The following is a 19,469-nucleotide window of genomic DNA, read 5'->3' as shown; positions in this document are numbered from 1 at the left end:
ACATCCAAAATGCCAGACATATGTATTTTTTCATTGTGTTTATTAGCACTAAAGTTATACACAATGCATTGTTTTACAGAGCATTCATCTTTAGTCTCCTGAGATTGCTGCTCAATAACATGTCATGAGAAAAGTTCAGATTTCAAAGCATTTGTCATTTCCTCCTGATAAGTGCTGATTTATTTAGTAACCATTTGTTTTTAACACCTTCGTCTGACAGCCTATAGATTTATGTACATGTCAGATCCATAAATACATAAATGTTAATATTAGCACTAAAAGTAGGTTGAAGTCTACCTTTGGTACTTAGCTCTTCTAGCGAAAGTCCTAACCTAACCCAAACTCTTTTGTCTTTTCTTAAATGTGTCAATACTTATACAAGGATAAATGTTTTTATGAAAAATTTTCTGGCCAGGCACTGAGGCTCATGCCTGTGAGGCTTTGGAAGGCCGAGGTAGGAGGATCACTTGGGGCCAGGAGTTCAAGCCCAGCTTGGGCAACATAGCTAGACCCCATCTATACAAAAAAAAATTTTTTTTTAAATAAATTTTCTATTAGTTCTCAACTAAAACTCTGGAATATTTAAGCTAGATAACAATCATCCATGGTAACTGTTTCAGGGATTTCCCACGTGAGTAGGTGGGAATGATGATACCAATTTGAATCATGGTTTCATAAAATACACTTTTTTTTCAGTTAGACTAAACTTTCTATCTTGAAAGAGTGAAGTAAATGTTTTGCCTTAATTATTAATACATGTCTATTTTATTTCAGTGGTACAGGCATGGATGGGAAGAAATGCAGCGTATGGATGTTCCTACCTCTTGTATTTACTTTGTTTACTTCAGCTGGATTATGGATAGTGTGAGTATTCGCTCATTTAATTATTTAAGGATTCAGGTGCAATGTAGATAAAAATGTGAACCTTAATAGTATATGGCGGCCAGGCACAATGGCTCATGCCTGTAATCCCAGCACTTTGGGAGGCCAAGGCGGGCAGATCACTTGAGGTCAGGAGTTTGAGACCAGCTTGGCCAACATGGCGAAACCCTGTGTCTACTGAAAATACAGAAATTAGCCAGGCGTGCTGGTGCATGCCTGTAATCCCAGCTACTCAGGAGACTGAGGCATGAGAATCACTTGAACCCTGGAGGCAGAGGTTGCAGTGAGCTGAGATCGTGCCACTGCACTCCAGACTGGGCAACAGAGCAAGACTCTATCCCTGCCCTGAAAAAATAGTAGATGGCATATCTATATGACTGTATTTATAAATACTTCAAAATAATATATTTTACAAATTCAACCTTGCTGAAGTCCTCATTTCTTTCCCATTTTCTGTTAACCAAAGTAACAAGAGTGAGTAATAATTATGCAAAGCAGGTGGTGAAGAATACGAGTTTATTTTGTGTTCATGTGTTCTTGTTGTGATGAACATTTTGTAAACTGGTTATTTGAATTAATTATTTACAAGATTTTCGAATTTGATGCTAATATGCCGTGGATTCCATCTGCAGTCCAGTTCATAGTCAAGTTATTCACGACTGGGTCTGATATGTTTATAAAATGAATATCATTACATCAGAAGTCCTGGCTTACCACAAAATGTTCCCACGCTTGCTTATTTTAGGTAATATTCACCTTAAGAAAATTATTTTAGTTCCTTAAAGTTTGTTAGGAAAGGTAGGACACATATTCCTGAGAAGTTAGAAACTGAACCCTAATTTTAGTTTGCTCAAAGTTATAAGGTCTATTTCCTTGTTTTCTAGTTTCCAGTTTATAAGCATGGCCATCAATTTGGGGGATGTTTTGAAAATTAAGGAAATATTACTAATAATGACATTTGAGCTTCAAAGAACTAGATGAGCTATGGGTAAAGAATTGTAAAAGAGCATTTCTCAGTTAGAAAAAGTGAATATGAATTAGTGCAATTAGTTTAATAAAACTGGGAAACAAATGATTCTTTTTTCAATTTATTTGTTCTATAAACTTATTCTTTTTTGATAGATACTTCATAGCTGTGGAAGATGACAAAATTTTACCATTGAATTCAGCTGAAAGGTAAAGTTTATCTGTGGGTATTTCATTGTTCATCAATAGATTTAGCAAAAACTTTCCCACTGGGAAGGTTAAACTGCACAAATGACAGTGCTTTAACCTGAGCTTCTGTGTTTTTTTTTTTTGTTATCCAGGAAACCTGGTGTGAAGCATGCACCATATATAAGGTAACCCAGCAATTCTCTTCTGTTCTGTGGGACCATAGGAAAAGTTAGGAGGATCATAGATTTTGATATAGTAACTATAAAACATTTCATCTTTTTCAAGCATTGCAGGTGATGATCCTCCTGCAAGCTGTGTGTTTAGTCAAGTTATGAACATGGCAGCCTTCCTAGGTAAGAAGAGTATAAAGAATGCTTTATGTGCTTTGGTACATTTCTTTTTTATTTTAAATTCTCCCAAACCCTTATCGAAACAATAGGGGGCTTAGTTGATCATTTAGTATCACATCACATCAGTATGCTGAAGCCAGCTCTTTGTCTTAAAGGTCTTTTTCTCTCATACATCCATTTATATTCACCCTGCTGTCCTTACATTTTCTCTTCCCTTTACCATCTTTATCATTCAGATACTCTTGACTTGATTTATTTTGCTGCATAAAATAATATATTTCATGGTATAAAATCCTGCATGAGAATGTAATATTGTATAATACGTTTGCTTTGAAAAGAATGCTTTATTTATTCCGTCGCTAGCAAAGATGAAAAAAATGCATGGGCTTTGTGATATTTGTTGATGTGTGTAGATACTGTCTTTAAACCTAAAGGTCAACATTAGCATTAAGATTACACTCTCTCCTGTGCCTGTAGACATAGTAAGCTGGCAAATGGAGAAGTAGGCTTAAAAAGAAGAAGAAGAAACCTTTGGTACTCATATCTAGCCCCAGTTCCTCACTTTTACTTTGGGGTCCAAGACCCTCATGTAATATTCTGTCCCTCTGTGAGTGCATCCACGACCCTGCATAGTCCTCCGGAGATGATGGGAACCAGCCATGCACTCTATCCCTTTTCAGATCTACCTTGTATACCATCTCCTCAATGCCAGGCTTTCCCAGTGTCTCTCCAAGAGTCAACTGGCTGTCACTGTCAGCATGCTGTTAGAAAGGACCAGAGACAGCCCACCCTTCCCACAATGGTGTTCTGGAAGTAGTTCTTTTGATGGTGAGACTTTCACTCCAAGTAAAAGGTAGTAGTGTTACTGAGGGAATATTCAACCTTTGTGGGACATGTCCCCCAAAGAAGTAACCTGTTATTTCACCTCCCCCCCAAAATTCCTACTCATTCTTAATGTGTTCTTTTTTAATGTTTGCTATAAGAATGGGAAGACCTTTAGAAGTCAGTGGAAAATCAAGGGAGATGGGTGGTCCCACATGCAACACAGGCAGAAACTAGTTGGTTCAGAAAGCCCAGAACATGAGAAACATGGAGAATGTTTCCCATCAGGCCCATCAGGCCTCTCTTGAATCTGTAAGCTTCAAAAAGAAGTACACAGGGGAGCTTCTGTACAGTTAACACGATTCTTCCCTAGAGCTAACCACCTTTCCGTCAAAGCCCTCCCCAGCCTTCCCCAAAGCATATCCCATTTGCCAAAGCAGGAAGCATCTGGAAGGCATGGGCTGCTATACTACCACTAAGGAGAAAGTTAAATATACCCTGATGCTGGAGTTGCTGAGTCTTTAAAAAAGCTCTCCTCTTTATGCCCCTGGCAGTCAGGATTTTCACATCCTAGATATTTACAAGTATCAAGATGGATGGCACCTGCAGCATCTAGTGCACCCGTGGGCACCAGGGGCAGTCCTGGGCAGTCAGGTTTGGTTGTCACTGCTTTCAGCCTCAGAGCTGCCAGGACCTTTATATGTGCTCCTTTTTTCTACTCTTGACACCATTCTTCTGAAAAGACCTAATAAACTTATTCATCCCAAGACATAAATAGCTGCTAAAGAACATTCACATTTAACAGAGCACAAAGCCCCAAGAGTGAACCTTGAATGGCAGGGTCAGGGACCTTTCCTGGCCCCTCTGCCATCATAGCACTTAGGCTTGCAGGCTGCCATCTATTCCTATGATCATCCCACAGGAGGCAGCAACAATAATTAATAGCCATCATTTCTATTCCAGGAACAATGCAAAGCGCTTTGCAAATACTACCTCATTTAAGCGTGATACTCAAGTCTGGAATATAAAAAAGCTATCACCAGCTGTCTGTCCTCCACTGGGCTTTAAACAAACCAGTGAGCACATTGGAAACCACATATTGTTTCCTTTGTATGCTTAAGACAAATTGATATTTCCCAGTAGTCTTTACATGTATAATTTTTAAAAACCCAGTTTGTATCACTCACAAGTTTATCCAGTTATAAGGCTTATAATTGACGAATTACAAAAGCATTTCCAAAAACAAAGCAATGAAAGCAAGATCCCCTCTTCCAGATGACATTTGTCATCATCTTATTCTCCAGTCCTTCCTGCTCCACCAAGAAGCAATTAAGCTTTTGCTAGCTCTTGCTCTAAGGTATTACAACATCCAGTGTTTATTCTGTATTATCGTTCATCATTTTTAGTACCATCTGGTAGACATAAAATTGATTAAGATTAGTGTTCAATGGGAGCAAACCAACAAGTATTTATTTATCAACTCTGAGAGTGAAAAAGAATCAGTTTACTAATGATTCCTTCTCTAAACTGTGGATACCTTCATCTCCCCACGCCTGCCCTTGTTAGACTTCAGACTATTATTTTAGTCTACATAACTGACTTTAAGAAATAACCCACACCGCCTATCAGTCACTGCTTTTTAGCAGCCGTATAGATTACAATTTACAATCTAAAACTGAGTCAATGTAGCATGTATTAAAATTAGCAAAGATATTTTATCTTTTTTGGCAGACTAATCAAAGATTGAATGCTCAATTATTTTCTTTAGAGAATTAGTTATGCTCTTTGTCTTGAAACTGCATTTCTTTCCATGGGGTGGGAGAGAAAAAGACCTAAGACAAATGTCTTCAAAGGAATATAATTTCCTGCCCTGGGGAGGTTGTGAGGATAAAGCTAATAACTGAATGATTTCAGTCACCTAATAGCAGCCACTCTCCCTTCAGGCAAAACATATTGATGGTTGTGTTCTACTGCAGTCATAAATAGGAATTATTGATGCATAAAGAGTAAAACTAAACAAAACAAAACAAAACAAAAATTTGGCTAGGTACCAGTTTAGAACTGCAAGGAAGAGACGTTATTTTGAGTTTTGAACTTTAAAAACCCAGTCAGACTCAAAATTTAAAATGTAGTTAGAAAATTCAGCCATTATTTGATTTGCACTCTTTTAAAAATAGACAGGAAAATTAAGTAGGGGACACCTCTGTATAGCAAAGGACCGTTCTAAATGCCAAAAACCACAGAAGGATGAGTTTTTAAAATCTTTTCTGAAACTTAGTGAAATCTAAAACTTTTAATGAAACAAAAAAATACATTTATTGATCAGAACGTGAATGTGGTAAAAGCTAGCATATATAAAGATGGCTTTGAAATGGCCCGTAAGTCTTTTTCAAGAAGGTATAATTAAATCACTACTTGGTTGAAAATGGACTTCGTAACAGTCCAAATCTGCCTCCATTCATACCTAAGTGTTAGTAAAACTGTTACGGGGCAAAATCTTTATTAGATCCATCGTTCTAAAAATTCAGCCAGACTCTATTTTAAAAGGAAAGCTTGCCTCCCCTGATCTGATTAATAATGGAGTTAAGAGGTAAAAAAGGGCAAAGTGTGGTGTTTAGAATGCAATTCTGGAAGTTAGGAGTGTTGGGTTAAATCCCTGTCTTCAAATTGGTTTCTGTTTCCTGCTGAATTTCATCATTTGTTCATGATAAGATGACTTACCATTCATATTACAAATAGGACAGCTAGCAACGCAGGGACCAGGAGATGTTGCATGTCCTGTGTTTACTGGACAGAAATAGATAATGAAGAGAGCGGCCATCAACTCTGTTCCCCTGGGCATAAAGGAACAAACTGTTTGGCTGGGTGGGTCAACATGAAGAGCCATTTCAGGAACTGGGTTTAGGACTTAGGTCAAGTTCCAGCACGATCCTATCCCACAAAATGACCAGAGAGAGTTTTCAGTGGTCATTAAAAAAAAAAAAAATTAGGCCGGGCGTGGTGGCTCACACCTATAATCCCAGCATTTTGGGAGGCCGAAGCAGGCGGATCCCAAGGTCAGTAGATAGAGACCATCCTGGCCAACATGGTGAAACCCCATCTCTACTAAAAATACAAAAACGTTATCTGGGCATGGTGGCGTGCACCTGTAGTCCCAGCTGCTCAGGAGGCTGAGGCAGGAGAATCGCTTGAACCCAGGAGGAGGAGGTTGCAGTGAGCCAAGATTGCGCCACTGCACTCCAGCCTGGTGACAGAGAGAGACTTCGTCTATATTATAGGCTCATGCCTGTAATCCCAGCAACTTGGGAGGCCGAGGCGGTCAGATCACCTGAGGTCAGGAGTTCAAGACCAACCTGACCAATATGGTGAAACCCTGTCTCTACTAAAAATACAAAAATTAGCTGGGTGTGGTGGCATGGGCCTGTAGTCCCAGCTACTTGGAAGGCTGAGGCAGGAGAATTGCTTGAACCCAGGAGGCAGAGGTTGCAGTGAGCTGAGATCATGCCACTACATTCCAGCCTGGGGACAGAGTGAGACTCTGTCTCAAAAAAAAGAAAACAAAAATTAAGTGTGCTGTCTTAGTGTCTTGTTATTATGTCCTAACAGCCATACACAACTCATTAGAAGGATATCCTATGGCGCCTGTGTTGAGCTCTCTAGGCTTAATCTAATGACTTCTTTAGCTGATGACCACTTTGTGATGGAGTGCTGTGTACTGAATTACTCCTCTCCCCTGCTTCCTCCTCCTATTCTTATCCTAAAATTAATAAGACATTGTGCCTATTTTTCATCCTCTGGGATAGTTATTGTCATTGTTAAAGACTTCAGATATAATTCCTACCTAGGTCCCTCAAACCAATAGTTTGAGAAACTGTTGTCAACCCAGGTATAATGTATTAATTTTCCGATCAACAGTGGATACTAGCTGAAGCATATACTAAAATATATATCAGGGCTGAACAATTTGAGATTTTTATAAATCATGATTTATCTCTATTTTGTTTCTAAAATCCAAATATTAATCAAGTTTTATACCACTCTTTGATCAGAAGTACTTAGAACTAAAAGTCAACTTATCGAGCTTAAAGCCATAGGGTTATACTATGAAATTTAACATACTTGGGAAATGCAAATTTGTGGATAGATTTTCTTTATTAATGACTACTAATAATGGCCTGTAATCAAAGAAAAACCTTTAGCAAATAATTACCAACTTAATTGCTGTATAAATAAGGTAATTCTTGAATTTCTAATTGTCTTTCCTGCTGAACCTTAATGTCAAAATAAATTATCTTAGTAGTAAGTTTGTTTCCTTACATGTTGATATAATTTACATTAATTGAAGGTGATTTTTCATCATTTATTGACTAACCTCTGCCAACTGTTTGTATAAATATGAAAATATCTCTGCACTAGGCAAAAAACAAAAGGTCATCCTTAGATTAGGGCCTTGAGTATGGACTATCCCAAGGTTACTATTAGAAGTCAGATTTGAAATCTAAGTAACTTCCCTCATTCTCTCTTCAAATTCTCTGATACCAATTTGCTTCAAAAGATAGAGTGGACTTTTAAAATGAGTAATTAATATTATTTTCAGGAATTGAGTTTTCTTGATATACTAGGTACCATTTTCAGCATATACCAAATCTCCCAATCTGCTGTGTTCAAATACAGGTTTCATATGTGTGAATATTGTAACTTCTCTAATTTAGATTAACTATCTTTGTTGTTTGACAGTGAACACCTCTAAGTAGAATCAAAGGGAAGTGAGAGTAAAACCAGTAATAAAGGAACTTGTACACTTTCCATTATCTTTCTTCCTCTCCCCAGGAATGGTTTATGGCACTAGCACCAGTAGTTTTGTCTAGATGTGGTAACCTTGTCTTCTTCCCATTATGTTCCTACCCTATCATTATTTTCCACACTGTTCTAAGCTAAAGAATGACTGAGTTTCACGAGGTCAGGAGATCGAGACCATCCTGGCTAACACGGTGAAACCCCGTCTCTACTAAAAAAAAAATACAAAAAACTAGCCGGGCGAGGTGGCGGGCGCCTGTAGTCCCAGCTATTCGGGAGGCTGAGGCAGGAGAATGGCGTAAACCCGGGAGGCGGAGCTAGCAGTGAGCTGAGATCCGGCCACTGCACTCCAGCCCGGGCGACAGAGCGAGACTCCGTCTCTCAAAAAAAAAAAAAAAAAAAAAAAAAAAAAGAATGACTGAGTTGGCCGGGCGCGGTGGCTCAAACCTGTAATCCCAGCACTTTGGGAGGCAGAGACAGGCGGATCACGAGGTCAGGAGATCGAGACCATCCTGGCTAACACGGTGAAACCCCGTCTCTACTAAAAAATGCAAAAAACTAGCCGGGCGAGGTGGCAGGCGCCTGTAGTCCCAGCTACTCGGGAGGCTGAGGCAGGAGAATGGCATAAATCCGGAAGTGGAGCTTGCAGTGAGCTGAGATCCGGCCACTGCACTCCAGCCTGGGCGACAGAGTGAGACTCTGTCTCAAAAAAAAAAAAAAGAATGACTGAGTCGGTCTGTCTTCATCCCATCTTATATGTTGTGTGCCAAGCCTCTGCAGTGCTCTCCTAAGCCAGTCTGTCCTGTGCTGACCTTGTTTTGAAAACTCTGAGAACAACACCATTCATAGTCCTATCATCCTTGCCTCACCTAAGTAACGTACAGCCCTGCTGCCTCGAGTCCTCTCTGCCTCTCTGCCTCTCTGCTTTCCCCAGATTGGGTGTAATAAAACATCTAAATAATCATAAGCATTGCATGGAAAGTTTCTCTGAAAAATTGTGGATCATTCCAGAGATGTAAAATGTACTGTGGTGAAAAGTTTAATTTTGCACATTGTGGCTTTAGATTTCTCCCTCTTACCTAAGAAAGTAGTGCAGCAGCAAAATAATAATAATAATAATAATAGAATTCTGCCTCACAGCCTAGGTGCGTGATTTAATTTCTTTCATTTTAAGACTTTGCTTTATTCCTAGCCCTTGTGGTAGCTGTTCTGCGCTTCATACAACTGAAACCGAAGGTTTTAAACCCGTGGCTGAATATTAGTGGATTGGTGGCGCTGTGTCTGGCTTCCTTCGGAATGACCTTACTTGGTAATTTTCAGGTACTTGATTTGGCCTTTTTCACCTCCCTCTGACACTGGTAAGACCTTCACTTGTGAGATTATCAAAGCTATTGAGGTATAATCACCATATGGCCCATATAATTCTGCACAAACCTTTTTTTTTTTTTTTAAATTAGGACTCTTTTCCATGGCGCCTCGGAGGCGTTCAGCTATTTCAAGATGAAGCTGAACATCTCCTTCCCAGCCATTGGCTGCCAGAAACTCATTAAAGTGGAAGATGAACGCAAACTTCGTACTTTTTTTTTTTTTTTTTTTTTTTGAGACGGAGTCTCACTCTGTCGCCCAAGCTTTAGTGCAGTGGCGTGATCTCGGCTCACTGCAAGCTCCGCCCCCCGGGTTCACGCCATTCTCCTGCCTCAGCCTCCCGAGTAGCTGAGACCATAGGCACCCGCCACCACGACTGGCTAATTTTTTTTTTTTTTTGGTATTTTTAGTAGATACGGGGTTTCACCGTGTTAGCCAGGATGGTCTCGATCTCCTGACCTCGTGATCCACCCGTCTCGGCCTCCCAAAGTGCTGGGATTACAGGCGTGAGCCACCGCACCCGGCCAAACTTTGTACTTTTTATGAGAAGCCTGTGGCCACACAAGTTGCTGCTTAAGCTCTGGGTGAAGAATGGAAGGGTTATGTGGTCCGAATCAGTGGTGGGAATGACAAACAAGGTTTCCCTGAAGCAGGGTCATCATCTTGACCCAGAGCCGTGCCCACCTGCTACTAAGGGACATTCCTGTTACAGACCAAGGAAAGCTGGAGAAAGAGAAAATCAGTTTGTGGTTGCATCGTGGATGCCAATCTGAGCGTTCTCAACTTTGTTATTGTAAAAAAAAAGACAGAAGGCTATTCCTGGACTGATACTAGGGTACCTCGTTGCCTGGGGCCTAAAAGAGCTAGCAGAATCTGCAAACTTTTCTTTTTTTTTTTTTTTTTTTTTTTTTTTTTTTTTTGAGACAGAGTCTCGCTCTGTCGCCCAAGCTGGAGTGCAGTGGCGCGATCTCGGTTCACTGCAACCTCCACCTCCCAGGTTCCAGTAATTCTCCTGCCTCTGCCTCCCGAGTAGCTGGGACCACAGGTGTCTGCCATCTCGCCCAGCTAATTTTTTGTATTTTTAGTAGAGACGGGGTTTCACCGTGTTAGCCAGGATGGTCTTGATCTCCTGACCTCGCGATCTGCCCGCCTTGGCCTCCCAAGTTGCTGGGATTATAGGCGTGAGCCACCGCGCCCGGTCAAACTTTTCAATCTCTCTAAAGAAGATGATGTCTGCCAGTATGTTGTAAGAAAGCCCTTAAACAAAGAAGGTAAGAAACCTAGGACCAAAGCACCCAAGATTCAGCGTCTTGTTACTCCATGTGTCCTGCAGCACAAACGGCAGCGTATTGCTCTGAAGAAGCAGTGTACTAAGAAAAATAGGGAACAGGCTGCAGAATATGCTAAACTTTTGGCCAAGAGAATGAAGGAGGCTAAAGAGAAGCGCAAGGAACAAATTGTGAAGAGACGCCGACTTTCCTCTCTGCGAGCTTCTACTTCTAAGTCTGAATCCAGTCAGGAAAAAGATTTTTTGAGTGACAAAGATCAGACTCAAAAAAAAAAAAAAATTAGGAACATTGGTTCCTAATATGCGCAGGTTCTCCAGAGTTCAGCCCTTCTAGTCTCTCAGGCTGGTCTTCCTGAGTTCTCTTAAACGTGCGAGGGTGTTAAATACGCCATGAAATACAGTGTGGCCACTGAGAAAAGCAGCTACTAGAACAGCTGTATATTTTCTACAGAGGATTTCCAAGTGGTTTATACTTTTTTCGTAACAAATTGGATCCTAATGTACCCTTCTAGAAAACCAATAGGATCATTGCCTTTCTATAACTAAACACCAAACATCCTTTTTGGATAAAAGCATGCTTTCAGATTAGCAAGTTTATGCGGAAGTCAAGTTTGAAAGCCCAGAATTTCTCTAGGACACTTATGGCTTGTATAAAGATATACTACTCCTAACTCTTCTTCCTAGAAATTCAGAAGCCCAAGGTCACAACCTTTAAGCATAATTTTCCTTGCCAATACCATTACCCAACTCTTGACAAGAATGATTTTATTTGTGAAATAGACAAGGAAACCTCTGTACTATGATAGTGGTTGACTGATTTCCCTCCCTCCCCACCAACCTCCAACCTATGCTATTTATACTACTGCTAGAAACTTCCTCCTTGTGGGCAAACACTGATCCTGACACTCTTCCCCCTGTCTGTTGAATGAAACCCCAAAAGGCATAGGCATTAAAGACCCTCAGCATTCTAGTGTTAATTTAGTAATGTTCCTAATGAAAATAGTAGTGGATTTTCTAAGGCCATTTCTTGTCCTACCCTCAGCACTGGCTGATTCATTCCCAAATGAATGGATCACTCATTCCCAAAGACTTCCCCTGGCACATAGTAGCAACCCAATAAGTATTTTTTGCTTGGCGAGTTGTAAATGGGCAATCCCACCAATTTCTCTAACTATTCTATCTCCCATCTATATCCAGCTAAGCAACCAGAAAACTGCATTCTTAGAATATATGGGCTGAGGCAGTGATTACCAGGAGAATATTTGAGAGTTTATCCTGTTACAATCCAAAATGTAAGGCAAGGCATGGGGCATTTTAACTGAAATTTTGGTGGGAGTCTTTCCCCCACTTGCCGACCTGTGCTGAGGGTACACGCATGTTGTAAAGTGCTCAATCACTATTGTTTCTCTCAGCCAGGGCTTTGATGAGTTACTAAGAACACATTTTGTTCTTTACGAAAGTCCTAGAAAAATCCCCAAGATTGGGTGGCTTTGGTGAACCACAAATACTCAAGACTATGAATGTTGACACTACTTATGAAGAACGTTTGCTGAAATATAACAGAATACATGAGAAATGACAAATTAGTTTCCCATGGAGAAACCAGGTGGCTAGTATATGGGATGGGAGACAGACTTTTCAATCGATCCCTCATTATAATTTTTTTAAGTTTGAACTATGTAACTATATCATCTTGTTTTAAAGATTAAAAATAATAAATGAATAGATTTATATAGCTTGGAAAACCAATTTTCTAGAAGCAAAATTTGATTTCAGGTATCATTATTTTAAATAATTTTGAAAATGTATCTTTTGAACCGTGAGAGAAAACATGGCTTCTTCCAAAAAAGAGGTAAAAATCCTACAGCCAAAAACAATAGAAAAAAGTGTAAAAGGACAACAATGTCAAACAACAAAACATCTGAAGGCAATGGCAATTCAAAAAAATAATACTTTCACAATGGGTTTAAAAGCCATATCTTCAACAATAGATTTTACTTTCCTATATGTGCAATTAAAAAATATATGTTGAAGAAAAGGAAAAGGAAGAAAATTTTTTTAAAAATATGTAAATATATAATAGTGAACTTTTATCATACCACCGTGCTCTAGCCTGGGCAACAGAGCAAGACCCCATCTCAAATACATATATATGTATTCAAACGTGTATGCTAGGTTTGATGAAGACGTGGATAGACTTTTTCTTTTTTTGAAGAAGTGGATAGTCTTGGTGAAGTATTATTCACTGAAAAAAATTATGATCTAATGGTGATAATCTGAAAAATATGTATATTTACATATTTATATATGTATATATACACATGAAAATACAAAAAGAGTTTTAAGTGATGGATATATTTTTTAAATATCAGTGGGTAATGATTTGGGGAGTTTACATCTATAACCCCCAACAGCAATAACCTAAATGGGAGTCCTCTATAAAAGCCTTGAGTATGAATCTTGAAATACTGTTGTCCTACTGTGGATCTCTATATGTGGCAAAAGCTCATAGGTGACAGTTTTTCTTATTACTATGGGAAAATAAAACTAAAAAAAAATTCTCATTAACAATGAGTCAGGGCCGGGTGTGGTGACTCACGCCTGTAATCCCAGCACTTTGGGGGGCCGAGGCAGGTGGATCATCTGAGGTTGGGAGTTTGAGATCAACCTGGTCAACATGGTAAAACCCCATTTCTACTAAAATACAAAAATTAGCTGGGCATGGTGGCATATGCCTGTAATCCCAGCTACTTGGGAGGCTGAGACATGAGAATCACTTGAACCCAGGAGTCTGAGGTTGCAGTGAGTGGAGATCGCACTACTGCACTCCAGCCTGGGTGACAGAGTGAGACTCTGTGTCAAACAAACAAACAAACAATAACAACAACAAAAACAATTACTTAGGCCAGGCATCATGGTGGTTCATGCCTGTAATCCCAGCACTTTGGGAGGCTGAGGCAGGAGAATCACTTGAATCCGGGACGCAGAGATTGCAGTGAACCAAAATCATGCTGCTGCACTCCAGTCTGGGCGACAGAACACTCCATCTCAAAAAAAAACAAAAAACAAAAAACAATGAATTAGTCACATTACATAGACGGGCCAGTTTTGTAAGAGTGAAGAACAGAGCTTAAAGGGTTTTAGTTGTCTGTGCCAATTAAATATTGACTTGCCTAGAATTGGCTGTCCTCCATCAGTAAATATATATTGGCCAGGATCGATGGCTCACGCTTGTAATCTCAGCACTTTGGGAGGCCAAGGCGGGATTACTTGAGCTCAGAAGTTCATGACCAGTCTGGGCAACGCAGGGAGACACCATCTCTATAAAAAAAATAAGATAAAAAATTAGCTCTCTCCTCCCGCTGCCAAAGGTGCTGAAAGGAAAGAAGGCCAAAGTGAAGAAGGTGGCTCCGGCCCCTGCTGTTGTGAAGAAGCAGGAGGCCAAGAAAGTGGTGAATCCCTGGTTTGAGAAAAGGCCTAAAAATTTTGGCATTGGATGGGACATCCAGCCCAAAAGTGACCTCACTCGCTTTGTGAAATTGCCCCGCTATATCAGGCTGCAACGGCAGACAGCCATCCTCTATAAGCGGCTGTGATTAACCTCTGTAAGTGTTTCCTGCAATTAACCAGTTCACCCAGGCCCTGGACCGCCAACCAGCTACTCAGCTGCGCTCGCTAGCCCACAGGTACAGACCAGAGACAAAGCAAGAGAAGAAGCAGATGGCCGGGCGCGGTGGCTCAAGCCTGTAATCCCAGCACTTTGGGAGGCCGAGGCGGGTGGATCACGAGGTCAGGAGATGGAGACTATCCTGGCTAACATGGTGAAACCCCGTCTCTACTAAAAATACAAAAAAAAACTAGATGGGCGTGGTGACGGGCGCCTGTAGTCCCAGCTACTTGGGAGCCTGAGGCGGGAGAATGGCGTGAACCCGGGAGGCGGAGCTTGCAGTGAGCCCAGATCACGCCACTGCACTCCAGCCTGGGAGACACAGCGAGACTCCATCTCAAAAAAAAAAAAAAAAAAAAAAAAAAAAAAAAAGAGAAGAAGCAGAGGCTGTTGGCCTGGGCTGAGAAGAAAGCTGCTGGCAAAGAAGACGTCCCCACTAAGAGACCACCTGCCCTTCAAGCAGGAGTTAACACTGTCACCACCTTGGAGGAGAACAAAAAGGCTCAGCTGGTGGTGATTGCACACGATGTGGATCCCATTGAGCTAGCTGTCTTCCTGCCTGCCCTGTGTCGTAAAATGGGGGTCTTTTACTGCATTATCAAGGGGAAGGCAAGACTGGGACGTCTAGTCCACAGGAAGACCTGCTCCACTGTCACCTTCACACAGGTTAACTTGGAAGACAAAGGAGCTTTGGCTAAGCTGGTGGAAGCTATCAGGACCATTTACAACAACAGATCCGATGAGATCCTCCGTCGCTGGGGAGGCAATTTCCTGGGTCCCAAGTTTGTAGCTCACATTGCCAAGCTCAAAAAGGCAAAGGCTAAAGAACTTACCACCAAGCTGGGTTAAATGTACACTGTTGAGTTTTCTGTACATAAAAAACAAAGTAATACAAATTTTCCTTCAAAACAAAAAAATTAGCCAGGCATGGTGGCGTGCACCTGTGGTCCCAGCTACTCCAGAGGCTAAGGTGGGAGGATCGCTTTGAGCCAGGGAGCCGTGATCACGCCACTGTATTTCAGCCTGGGAGACAGAGTAAAGACCCTGTCTCAAAAAAAAAACAAAAACAAAAACAAAAAAAACACGAAACACACACACACACACACACACAAAGCAAAAACCATGTCCAAATCCCTGGTCGCATTTTCTTAGCCTGGAAAAGTTTGGGGTGTATGCTTGTAGAAACATTTCTTTTTCTGTAACTCTCCTGTTGTTTTACTTTTTCTAAACAAATGTTTTTAAGGGTTGGGGCTGTTGTTTATTTCCTTCATCCCCTCAGAGTTCAAACCATTTGAGAATAGAACAAAGAACTAATCTTTCTACAATCTATTATCCCATTGTTGGGATATTTGTTTTCCTATCTTTTCCCCTCATATATTCATTCAACTTGCCTGTCTTCTTTGCTGAATGGGCTTTCATGTGTCATTATCCATTCATCCCTAAGCTCACGAATGATGAAGAAATCCATAATGTTGGAACTTCCTTGACTTTTGGATTTGGCACGTTGACCTGCTGGATCCAGGCTGCACTGACACTCAAGGTCAACATCAAGAATGAAGGACGGAAAGTTGGAATTCCACGAGTTATTCTGTCGGCGTCTATCACTCTCTGTGTGGTCCTCTGTATCCTTTGAATGTGAAAAGGTTCTTTTGCCAGTAAGATGAAAACAAGGAAGTTGTCTCTGTAGCAGAACCCAGTGGGTTAGGATATTCCGCCAGATTATCTCAGAATCTTAAGGAAAAACAGAGGTAAATGGGTATAAAAACAAAAACCCTCAGACCGATTTTTCATGCCAAAGGGGAGATGGAGAAATGAAAATGAAACAAGGTCTGCCCTCTCCAGATTGTTTCAGTCTTCAGGAATGGTGTCATACACTCTCCTTTCACTAATGATGTAAAAGTTCTTATTTGTGAAAATCAGAGAATGCATAGCCAAAAAAAGAATTGTCATTTTTCTTTCCAGCTTAAAAAAATTCATCTGTGATTTTATTAATGGCCCTGTTATTTCATTTCATTTGTAGCTCTGAAATGAATTTCAGAGGACCAATACATTTATATCTTTCCGGAAAACAATGAAGCTTTTCTGGAAGACAAATTCAAGCTCTAGATTAGCGCTGCGTGTGTAGTTTTCCTCAAATATTTGAGGCTTTGGGGTGCTATCCGTTTCCCTTCCTCCCCTCAGAGTTTGAACTAATTGAGAGTAGATGCTAGGAGCCAGATGGGGATGAAGAAATCAGCCTTTATCCTAGTAAACCTGGAAAGGAAAATGCTGCAGGTCTCCTCTCTCACACCTTGGAATTCAACTTAACCACCCAGTAACAAGCAGAGAAGCCAGGGAAAGGCAGAGGAGAGCACCTCACTCCGCTTAGCCCCACACAGATCCCAGAGAGAGTCTAGCTTAGGATGGAGTGCAGTGACCTCACCTACTGGTAGTGTGGTCCAATAGAAGCCTGCCAATTCCCATCCCACCAATCAAATCAGTCACTCATTCCATGGCGTGGAGCAATCAGAAGCGTTCAACACTTTGGGAGGTGGAGGCAGGAGGATCACTTGAAGCCAGGAGTTCAAGATCCACCTGGACAACAAAGGGAGACCCTGTCTCTACAAAAAATATATATATATATATAAAATTCAGCTGGGTGTTGTGGCAAGCACCTGTAATCCCAGCTACTGGGGAGGCTGAGGTGGGCTTGCTGGAACCCAGGAGTTTGAGGCTGCAGTGAGCTAAGATCGACTCTGTCTTTAACAATCACTCAATAAAAAAGGCCTGGTGCTGTGACTCATGCTGTAATCCTAGCACTTTGGGAGGCTGAGGCAGGAGGGTTGTTTAAGTCCAGGAGTTCAAGACCAGCCTGGGCAAGATAGCAAAACCTGGTCTCTATAAAACTTTATTTTAGAAAAATTAGCAGGGAGTGGTGGTGTGCACCTGTAGTCCAAGCTACTTGGGAGGCTGGGTGGGGAGGATCGCTTGATCCCAGGAATTTGAGGCTGCAGTGAGCTGTGATCATGCCACTGCAATCCAGCCTGGGTGACAGAGTGAGACCCTGGCTCAAAAAATAAAAGGCAAAAATAAATGTTCCCTCCAATAAGGCCCTCCTCAGGAAACCAGAGAAAGGAGTCAAGGTTCCTAAAGGGTATATTGTACAGAAAACACAATTACACATCTTTAGTCATCATAATCACCAATATTTAGACACTGTGCTAGGCATTATTCTAAGTACTTTAAATGTATCAACTCTTTTTATCCTCACTTAACATGTAAGAACAGTGAATCATAGAGAAGTTTAATTTGCCTAAGATCACACAGATGATGTGTGGTGGATCAAGATTTAAACTCAGGCTCAGCTCTTGCACTCTTAACCACTACAGGACCCCAAGTTAGAGAAAGTAGCTTCAGAATGAAACAATGGCATTTGCAGCAACCTGGTTGGAATTGGAGACCATTATTCTAAGTGAAGTAACTCAAGAATGAAAAAGCAAACGTCCTATGTTTTTACTCATAAGTGGGAGCTAGGCTGTGAGGACATAAAGGCATAAGAATGACACAGTGGACTTTGGGGACTCAGGGGAAAGGATGGGAGGGGGATGAAGGATAAAAGACTACAAATTGGGTACACTATACACTGCTTGGGTGGGGGGTGCACCAAAATCCCAGAAATCATCACTAAATAACTTATTCATGCAACCAAACACCACATGTTCCCCAAAATCCTATTGAAATATAAATAAATATAAATAAGTTCAAAAATAGCTAGAAAAAAACAAAGTATATCAATTCAAAAAAAAAAAAAAAAAAAAAGAGAAAGTAGCTTTAAAATATGAATAGAAGCAGACCCTAAGATGAGGGGGGAAAAGAATAAAATATGAAAACATACATAGTTCAGAGCCCAGTCTCTAGTTAGTGGAGTATTTGGACTATTTATTTCTTCTTCATTCGCAAATTCCCATTTCACCATTTTGCTGATTTTTCAATGCTCTACAGTCACGTTAGATAGAGAACATTTAAGGACTTAAGTTCAAGCCAAAAAACGTGGTTCTTGCTAGCAACCTAATAAATACTCTATGAACAAAAAGATCAAAACTCTGCCAATATAAGATATAAGGAGATATGCTTTCTCCATTAATTTAAGTAATAAGTTAATATTGCTTTGGCAATATTTTGCACCCTTGTTCAGAAGAATGTGCAGGCTTTAAATTATTCTGAGGTGTTTTTTGTGATTTCAGACAGGGTCTCATTGTGTCGCCTAGGCTGGAGTGCAGGGGCATGATATTGGCTCACTGCAACCTCTGCCTCCCGAGTTCAAGCCATCCTCCCATCTCAGCCTCGAGAGTAGCTGGGATTACAGGCACACACCACAACACCCGGCTAATTTTTGCAGTTTTAGTAGAGACGTGGTTTCTCCATGTTGTCCAGGCTGGTCTCGAACTACTGGGCTCAAGTGATACACACCGCTCAGCCTTCCAAAGTGTTGGGATTACAGGCATGAGCCACCTTGCCCGGCCTATCCCATGTTTTGAGCTTTCACCAAATGCTTCTGTTTCATGCTCTTTCTGAACACGTGGAATCTTTTTTTTTTCCCCTTCGGTTCTCAGGTGAATGGATTAAGGTCCAGTCAGAGCAAAGTTTGGCTGAAGTAATTTCACACTCTTGCTCTCTGAAAATTTCCCGATTTCAGGTCTTGAAGATAAAACTAATTCTAAGGAGACATTTCTGATCTTTCTAAGTAAATGTATTTAGTTCCTCAGACACTTGGCCTTTCACTAAAGCATGCTATGAACTTTTTACCCTTCTTCCCAGCTCCTCCCTCCATTTATTCGGTTGTGTATATACAGATACAGATACACACACACACACACACATTCCATATGTATCCAGGCATAAAAGTCTCATCTGTTTTTCTTTTTTTAAAGATGGGGTCTTTGCCGTCACCCTAGCTAGAGAGCAGTGGTGCAGTCATAGTTCACTGCAGCCTCAAACTCCTGGGCTCAAGTGATCTTTCCACCTCAGCATTCCAAAGCACTGGGATTACAGGCGTGAGTTACCCCACCTGGCCTCATCTGTTTATCATACAAGTTTAAACATGATATGAGGAATGAAACTAGTCTATACAGTATTGTCTGAAAGACAATAGTAAAAATTAGAA

General features: G+C 40.8%; 1 protein-coding gene across 2 annotated transcripts in view; it reads left to right on the top strand.

Annotated features, from left to right (window-relative positions):
- Nucleotides 1-19,469, top strand: part of TMEM150C (transmembrane protein 150C) — an 87,914-nt gene that overhangs the window by 64,764 nt on the left and 3,681 nt on the right. For both annotated transcript variants that reach the window (XM_050790180.1, XM_050790179.1), the window contains exons 2-7: nt 775-864; nt 2,005-2,058; nt 2,190-2,222; nt 2,323-2,390; nt 9,199-9,326; nt 15,771-15,948. In XM_050790180.1, the coding sequence (XP_050646137.1) occupies nt 775-864; nt 2,005-2,058; nt 2,190-2,222; nt 2,323-2,390; nt 9,199-9,326; nt 15,771-15,948 (551 nt within the window). The remainder of the gene's footprint in view (nt 1-774; nt 865-2,004; nt 2,059-2,189; nt 2,223-2,322; nt 2,391-9,198; nt 9,327-15,770; nt 15,949-19,469) is intronic.

The sequence above is a fragment of the Macaca thibetana genome, chromosome 5, assembly GCF_024542745.1.
Source record: "Macaca thibetana thibetana isolate TM-01 chromosome 5, ASM2454274v1, whole genome shotgun sequence".
Taxonomy (NCBI): Eukaryota; Metazoa; Chordata; class Mammalia; order Primates; family Cercopithecidae; genus Macaca; species Macaca thibetana.
The sequence above is the reverse complement of the archived record's forward strand: the minus strand, read 5'-3'. Positions and strand labels throughout refer to the sequence as shown.